This window comes from Hipposideros armiger, unplaced genomic scaffold, assembly GCF_001890085.2.
Source record: "Hipposideros armiger isolate ML-2016 unplaced genomic scaffold, ASM189008v1 scaffold_349, whole genome shotgun sequence".
Taxonomy (NCBI): Eukaryota; Metazoa; Chordata; class Mammalia; order Chiroptera; family Hipposideridae; genus Hipposideros; species Hipposideros armiger.
Window position 1 is genome coordinate 1,502,188 of NW_017731699.1, and position 9,108 is coordinate 1,511,295.

The 9,108-nt window shown below is 44.9% G+C and overlaps 1 protein-coding gene across 1 annotated transcript in view; it reads left to right on the forward strand.

The window, feature by feature from the left end:
- The window catches only part of CASQ2 (calsequestrin 2), a 65,670-nt gene that overhangs the window by 33,088 nt on the left and 23,474 nt on the right, over positions 1-9,108 (forward strand). The window contains exons 3-5 of the mRNA XM_019661451.1: positions 1,661-1,761; positions 3,328-3,439; positions 5,776-5,849. Of these exons, the coding sequence (XP_019516996.1) occupies positions 1,661-1,761; positions 3,328-3,439; positions 5,776-5,849 (287 nt within the window). The remainder of the gene's footprint in view (positions 1-1,660; positions 1,762-3,327; positions 3,440-5,775; positions 5,850-9,108) is intronic.

The window sequence follows — 9,108 nt, forward strand, 5'->3', positions numbered from 1 at the left end:
GCTGTTCCCCTTCCCCCAATTCCCCAATAAAATCCTTAAAGAAAAAAAGGAATAGTGCTCTGTGGTGTGCCAGGGCTCTTCAGTTGTGCCCTGGGACACAGCAGGCAGTGAGCCAGCCTCCCTTTCCTTAGAGATTCTGCAGAGGAGTTCATCTGAAGAAAGCATTCTCCAGCTAATAGAGAGTTGGGAAACAATTAATCTAAGGAATTAAGGATGCCATGCAGTTGGACTACATGCCTCAGCTGTCTAGACTTCCTGGGGGGAAATGCAGTCTTCCAGCAAGCTTTTATTAAAATACACAGCATCACACCAAGAGCGATGGAGGGTAGAAAAGAAGATGCAGACCTTGTAGCATTCTCGGCTAACTGGAAAAAAAGATGTGCAGAATTCAGCTACTCTAGAAAATCAAGCTGTTCATTATGGCCACAATAATTTATTGAGTGCCCAATGGGTCCAGGCTCTGTGTGATGCTCTGAGATACCACGATGACAATGGTCCTACCCTTAGAGAGCCTACTGTTATCCTGAGTGCCTGGAAATGGAGCTCAGGGAAGATCAATAATAACAGGAGACATTGGAGTGGCCTTCCTGAGAAAAATGAGTCCTATGCTGAGACCTGAAGTTGCTGACCAAGATGAAGGAGGAAGGTGGAGGTCACTGCAGACTTGAGGAACGACGAGAACATACATGTAGAGAATCATGCTCTGTGACTTTTCTTTTATGCAGCCTTTGTATCAGCTCGTGGGCAAGAAGCAAAGGGAGTTACTGGGATTCAGAGAGCAGCTCTCAGAGGAGTACAGGTCTATGCAAGGGAGGAGGTAAAGGATAAAGGTTGGCGTGAGATTGTGCAGGGACTTGAATGGCAGGCTAAGGAGTCAGGTGGGCAGTGGACATTAAAACTTTTTGATAAGGGCTGGCCGAATGGTGCATTGGTTAAGAGTTGGCTTAGAGCGCCAGCTCTGAGCAGCAGGGCCGCCGGTTCGGATCCCACATGAGGGCCAGTGACACTGCCCTCTACAGCTAAGATGGTGAACAACAGCTCAACCTGGAGCTGGGCTGCTGTGAGTCTCCAGCGACAGCGTAGGCTGCAGTGGGGCTGCAGTGGGCTGCCGTAAACTACTGGGAGCGGCCAGTAGCCAGCATGAGCCTTCGTGAGCTGCCGTGAGCCGCTGTGAGCAGCCGTCCAATGGCCAGCAAGCGACTGCCTCACCCAGGAAGAGCGCAATGATATTATCAACATGGGCCAGTGAAGCAACGTCCTCCACAACGAGACTGAAGAACAAAAGGATAGCAACTTGTCTGTTCCCCTTCCCCGATTCCCCAGTGCTGTTCCCTTCCCCCAATTCCCCAATGACATCTTAAAAACAAACAACTTTTTGATAAGAAGAATGGGGTCAGCAGTATTTTTGGAAAATTAAAGCAGTGGAGGTGTGGGGAATGGATTTTTCTTTTAAGTTAAAATCCAGGTGGAATTGTTGGTTCTTCACTATTTTGATTTAAATTTACACTTTGGTTTCCAGGGAACTGATCCTAGTGTTCATGCTAGTTCCACTGATTCTGACCCCACTGTCACCCAGGGACCCTGAGCCAGGCCTCCGCCAGCAAGATGGCTCTTTCTACATCAGGATGACCTTGTCCTGGGAACTCTTTGTTTCTTCCAGGTTTTGATGAAGAAGGAAGCTTGTATGTTCTTAAGGGTGATCGCACCATTGAGTTTGATGGCGAGTTTGCAGCTGATGTCTTGGTGGAGTTTCTCTTGGATGTAAGCATTTATGCAGAGTGGCTCTGCATGTTGCTGTTTGGGTTCAGGAATGGGGGGGGGGGAAGTAAAAGCCCAAAGTAAGAGCACAGAAGCTGGATAATGTGACTTGGTCTAAGACAGATTTCTCAGACTTCACAAAAAAATTAAGGAGTGTCTACATCACAGTGCTATTTACTTCTACTGGGAAGCTGGCCCTTAGCTCACCTTAGAAACTGCTTTATTAGTTATCAGAGAGTCACTGATTGGGACTGTGTAGGAGTAACATGTTAATTATCTTAGCAATTATACACCAACATTCCCTGAAATTCCCTTGGCTTTGTTCCAGTGCTTCTGAAGAGGAGCTGGGGAGTGTGGGAAAGAGAAGTGGATAATCACCTGAAGATCAGTGGGAGAGGAGTAACATCAGCTGAGTTACACTCAGTTACCCTCAGGGCAGAATAAAAAGGGTTAGAGCTAGTGAGCCCCCAATATCACCCTTCCTCTCAGCCATGTAGTTACACCACCCTCAGATCCATATGCTCCAGCAAATCACGGAACAAACACTATAAAAATAGTTTACCTACAAATAAACTCACATATTCAATCACAGCTGTGAAGTCAAGTTCAAGCTGCTTTTGAACACAGGTTCCTATACAGAAAAAGAACATCCATACAGATGATTCTTTATCTACCAGCTAGTCCACAGTGGCCTATCATCTTTTCTCCACAGCCTCAAAAACCTAGAGAGAGAGAGAGAGAGAGAGAGAGAGAGAGAGAGTCAAAAGTGAGTGGCAGGTCACCTCCTAGGAAAAAATGCCCCTGGACTCTGCTTGGCCCTCTCACTGACCCATAACTGCAAGCCCTAGACAAGTGGAGGGCCACACCAGAGCAACTCTGGGCCAACATGGCACCATCCCAGCTCCATCAGCAAGGCTGACGCTTTTAGATGCATGTAATGAAAACCAGACTCGAGCTACCTTAAACAAGCAGCAACATGATTGGCCCACACAAACAGAATACCAGAGTGAGGGCGGGGTTTAGACTTGATCAAATCAGGGCTCCAGCTCCATTTTTCTCTGTAAATCATGAGTAATGTTTTTTTCAGTGTGTTGCCTTTGTCCTCAAACAGACTGTTTTCATGTTGGGTATAAGCTAGCCAGCAACAGAAGTTAATACATCCCATTTCCTCATTGATATGCAACAGTGGGTGGGTGGGGCAGGGAGATTTCCCATTATTCTCTTTAAAAGGAAAGCATCACTTTCCCCAAGCTTCCAGCAAAACGTCCCTGAAGATTCATTGGCCGGAATGGAGTCACATGCCATTCCTGCATCCTTAAAGGGCAAGAGAAATAGAACTGACCCCAGACAAATCAGCCTACTCCTTCAGTTAAGATCAATTCCTTAAAGGGTGCTGTGCTCATTGGGGTGAGGGTGGGGGGAGATGGATGCTGAGGGACCAACCACAAAGTCCACAACTTCTCTCCAAAGCCCCTGATATCTGGAAAAGGAACAGTTCTCTTATTTGAACCTATTTTGCGTGTGTGTGTGTGTGTGTGTGTGTGTGTGTGTGTGTGTGTGTGATTTCAGCTCATTGAAGACCCAGTGGAGATCATCAATAACAAACTGGAAGTCCAGGCCTTTGAACGGATTGAGGATCAGATCAAACTCATTGGCTTTTTCAAGAGTGAGGATTCAGAATGTAAGTTGTCTGTCAACCCCAGTCTGTCCGTCTAAAGGCTAGATTCCCAACGAGTTATGCAAGCTCGTTCATAAAGAGGATGGGCCATCAGGTAGACAAGAAAGAGAACCTTCCTCGAACCCCATGCAATGGGACACAGGCCTAAATTATGCAGCACAGGCAGGGGAGCGCTAAGAACACTAAGGTTGGGCCATGTTCTCTGGTCTTGAAGATAGGGGAAGAGAGAAAAGCCCTTCCTCCACTTTTTCCACCTGCATATCTACCAGGTGGATTCTCCCCTAAAACTGGACAAATACTGCGTTGTCTCCCCGGCATTGGCAGCTCATGTAGCCACCAGTTGGAGAACTTCTCAGTCACTTGGATGCATCAGAGGAAAATTTGGGTAGGGATGGGCTTAGCAGCTGCAGCACAATGTGGAAAATTGCTGGCCAAGCCCACTGACCACCAAGGCTGTCTGCAATAGCACACCACACCCTTGGGGATATTCTCTTTCAAAGCTTTGTGGCTGGGTTTTGGGTAGGCACAGGAACATATCCTAGCATCAGCACAACCCGTAACAGGAGGGAGAGGGTGGTGAGTGGGACTCAGGGAGAGTCAGGAAGGGAAGGAACCAGGAAGACTAACTACCTGAGTACCTTTCCTTAGACTGCATTGGCTACATGAGCCTCGTGAGTTAAGCCTTTTTCTGGTGTCTCAGCTTTGGAGAGAGGGAAAGAGTTAGAGGGAGCAGCTAAAACTATGAAAGAAAATTGAGTAGCATTAGTTGTGGGGGAAGTACAAATGAGAGCTGCCTGTGGCTATTTCTGGAAACTCCAAAATATTTTGGAATTATCTGTGAAGCTGTGTCTCTATCCCACCTGCTAAATGGCATCTTTAGTCATCTCAACAACCCACCAATTTTCTCGCTCCGATGACCCAACTGAACTGTCTTCTCATTTACTACATAAAAGCCTCCATTCACCATCCTTAAGAGTGTGTTGGGGGAAGGTGGCTAGCCAGGGAGCTGTGCCTCAGTCCTTCTTTAGGTGACATTATTTCAATTTTCACATTTCTATATAGATGCTGGCACCTCTGGGGTGCTTCTCATGAGATCAGAGTAGAAGGCTAGGCTTGGTTTCCTGAAGACAACTGCTGTTTGCATGAGGCTAAGGGTTCAACCCCAGTTTGAAGCACCAATTTGAGAATTAATCTTGCCCCACTCTTCATCTTAAAAGGGACAGAGAGAAGGGAGTTCTCTTGACACTGGTCTAGGCCATCAGGGTAGGAGGTCACAGAGGTGGAGAGCAGTTCACCAGGGACAAGCGGTCAGGGGCGGGAACAAGGCCTCTGATGGAGCCCACTGCTACTTTAAACAGACACGAATGACTCAGCTATGTCTTTGCCCCTGCACTTTCTATACCTTCCCACTTTCTCTTTATTCATTCTCCATACTTCTGACCCATCCTCTTCTCCTCCAGTCAATCCTCTACCCCAAATTCAGGCTATATGTTATATTTTGTGACAACCCAATTATTTTTGTGAGGATGCATTTCCTGAGTGCGTATCAGTATGTACTCTTCTTGTACACTTTTCAGCCCCTGTCTCACCTGTGCTAATTGTGCTCACCTCTATTCTAGCAACTACCTCACTGCACTGTGATCCTTTAAGGGTCCAGACCCTCCCTGGGCTGTGAGCCTTTGATCACTGTCCTTGTCTTACTCATCTTTGTGTCTCCTGAGCCAACATTATTTTTGAACGTTTTTGTTGAATATTAGAAAATCCTGCATGCTCCTGGGATTCTCGCGAAAGCTGATGCCTCTGATGACGAAGGGAAATGAAATTTCATGAAATTGGAAAAGTTAATCTTGTTAAGAATGAATCATTGACTCTCAAGATTATGGAATTTACGTAGAATAACCACCACCATTACCATTACCATCAGCCTCACATCTAAGGCTTAAATACACTTACTTATCTTTCCCAAGTAAGTGTAGTAAGTCACAGCATGGCCACCCTCATGTGGTCTCATGTTTCTCTTCACCAGTTCAGACTCAAGTTTGGGAAGAGAGTCAAGTATAGGCTTGATTAACTTTAAACCATCCTTTCAAGGGATCAGAATAAAAAAGGAAAACTTACAAAATTGGAAAAAACAACAACAACTAGGATTTACCATAAAGTGTATTCCTGCTAAGAAGTTTAAAATACTTTAAAATACTTTAGTAGCTAAATAATAACTACTAAATAATTATCCAATAAGGATTAATTGGCTTCCCACTTCTCTCTACATTATTTGAAAAGAGAAATGTCTGCAGTGTGCATTTTGAAAATGTCTCTCCCTTTTATCTTTTTCCTCTTAGATTACAAGTCTTTTGAAGAGGCAGCTGAACAATTCCAGCCTTACATCAAATTTTTTGCTACCTTCGACAAAGGCGTAAGTACCTACAAAATCCCAATGTGAACACTTTCGAAGGCACAAAATATTAAAGTTTGAACTTTCCACCACTTTCTCTTTCCTTTTAGCAAGCTTAACCACCCACCATCCAGTAACACTAGCTCCAGAAGTGTTAGAAATAATAACTAGTAGTAAATCACTATTGAATAAGAGATGAGTACAAAGATGATGACATCAGAGGATGTAAGGGCATTTGTGAAAACACCCAGTGAAAAGGGATACACCACTCATTATCACTCAGAATGGGAAGTGTGTGAGCCCAGAGCATGCATCCTCACTGCTTCCTTTTTCTTTAGAGCTGTGTTGTCTCCCCCACTGGGGTTGCATACTTTCCCTCTTCTGGGTTAGGAGGGGGGATGGGATGGGGAGGGGCACTGACTTCTGAGGCCCTGAGTGCTTCAGAAAGTTACCTGCATCTTCAGAAAATGTCATTGATGTCCTATACTTGTCTATAATTCAATTGTTCTTTAATTTCTGGATGTGACAAGTGCTTTTATAAGCCAGAAAACAGCAGAGATAGCAAGACCTTGAATCAATGGGTCTGCCGTGGTTGGGGTACCCCACTCTGGCTCTAGGTACTAAAATGGCTGCTATTTACCCAGTGCTGTCAGTGCGTTGAGCACAATTTGATATACAGTAATACCTTGGTTTGTGAGCATAATTCGTTCCAGAAACAAACTACTCATATTGCAAGACATCACTGGTTTATGTTAAAATGTATTAAAAATGTGTGCTCATCTTGTAGAACACTCGCAAACCAAGTTATTCGCAATCCAAGGTTTTACTGTATTGCATTTATACTCTTTCTAACCCTTTAAACAACTTTGAAACATAAGAGCCCCTGCTTTCCAGATGAAGAAAGAAAAATTTAGTAAGGTTAGGTAATATCCAAGGTCTCCAGCAAATTAATGGTAGTGCTGAGATCCCAATTTAAGACAATCTGTGCCCCCAACCCCTGCCCTTTCCCCTGTACCGCCCCAGTAAGTAGCGGACTCTGCATCTACCCTTGAGATTCAGGGTGCACACCCACATAACATATACACAACACACACATACATAACACACACAACACACATGCATAACATACTTAAAACATACCCAACATACATGTAACACAAACAACACACACATACATTCACAAACAATATACACACTCACACAACACACACATCTAACACCTACCTGCACTACACACACGCTCAGAATACTTGAAGTAGTCTGTGGAAAACAAGAGGAGGCCTGTAGGTGTTAGAGCAGGGAAGGACTATGATGAAAAGAGATTACATTCAATTCCTACATACATTAAACCACTTCTATGGATAAGGCCCCTGTCTACAAGCCTGCAATCCAGACGAGAGGTCCATAATCTAAATTATGTCATCTAAGCTTGAAGAATGTTTACCCTAATTGGTTAGATTAGAGCTGGGAGAGAACTTGAGGAAGAATGCTGGAAGGAGTAATAACTATCATTTATTAAGGCCTTCTTAATGTGCTGGGCTTTGCGCTAAGAGCTTCTATAGGTTTTCTCATTTAATCTTCTCGATACCCCTGTAAAAGAGGAATTAGTATTCTCTGTCTACAGGGGATGAAACTGGGGCGCCAAGAGATTAAGTGACTTGCGCATAGTCACAAAGGGGGTTGTGACGCTGGATGTCATCTCAGGTTAGCCCGGCTTCAAAGTCAATGGTCTGTGCTACTCTACTCCATAGAAAGGAACGAAACACATAAAACACATAGCTGGCATCTGGCACACAGTAAGCCTTCAGCAAAGGTCAGCTCACTATGAGCACTATTGTTAATAAAAGGCAGTCATCTAGGTCCAGGAGGATGGAGGCTGGGGGAGGATATGAGTAGAGAAGGGGAGGTACAGAGAAGCCTAAACTAAATCCATCACTGACATTTAGTTACGATGGACCAAGAGTAACTATGATGGCTCCCGGGTAAGAAAGAACTCATCTAAGGGAAGACAGAGTCACGCAGATGAGCTTGGCCAAGCAACAAAGCCTTAGTTCTTAGAAGGGTGGTTCAATGCAGGCTTCAGGGTGGTGTCAGCTTTCAGATGTGCTTTCCAGCTCAACCATATGGCTGCATGTCTGTGGCCCATGAAGAAGGTGAGGTCAGGCTATAATTAAGAACACAGAGGCTCTTCACTAAAAACTCTGGAAGACACTGAGTCATGAGTGCCACTGTTCATGTAGCCTTGTGGGATTTCATGACATTTGAAAAGAGAAAGATATACCCTCTACTTTTATTTGGAACATAGAGGGGCGAGCTGTTGCACCGAGAAGACTCAATGCCATTTGGAACCTAAGAACTTGCACCCATCAATTGGGATGTGTGTGTGACAATACCCAGGGGGAGATGGTGGGATCCAGAAGGCATAGTTGCCCCCATGATGCTACTCGGAATGGCACACAATTTAAAACTTAGGAATTGTTTATTTCTGGAATTTTCCACTTAATATATTTGGACAGCAGCTGACTGTGGGTAACTGAAACCACAGAAAGCATAACCGCGGATAAGGGGGTGGGGACACTATCATATGTGAGTTGGAGAACGCTAAAGGGGGTGAGCTCTAAGGGCTGCTGGTGTAGATTTGGAAGTTAGCAGCTTCCAAATACTGTTCATATTAGTATCCCCTTCAAGGAACTTTTAAAACTATGGATTCCTGGGCCCTAACCCTGGAAATTTGGATTTTTTAAGGACTTTTGACAGGGCCTAGGAATATGCATTTTCAAAAAGCTCCTAAAGGGTTTTACCTGGCATGCTGGTTTGTCACCAGCACTGATCTATGGAACCTGATCCTAAAAAAAGCCTCACCAGGGCCCAAGATCTCTAAGCAAATGGAGCAAGAGAGGGTCAGAGGGCTAAGGACAGGGCCCACTCTCCTGCACCTTATGGTCTGAAGGGCGTAGGTTCGAATCACCCCATGTCACCTCCCACTGACCCGTTCCTTTCTTGGAGTGAACACAGAGAAGCAAAATCATTTTTCAAACCATGCTGGGGCCAAAAGAAGCTGTGATTATCTAAACAAAGTTGGTGGAGAAGACACATGTTGTAAAGGCCTAAGTTCAGTGAGTCGGTTTCATCTGCAACAGCTGAAATGGCTTGCTAACTTGTAGAAAAAACATCTTTATCAAAATTCATAGGGCCGGCTGAGTGGCGCGATGGTTAAGAACTGGCTTGGGACACCAGAGGTCCCCGGTTCAGATCCCACATATGAGGGCCAGTGACACTG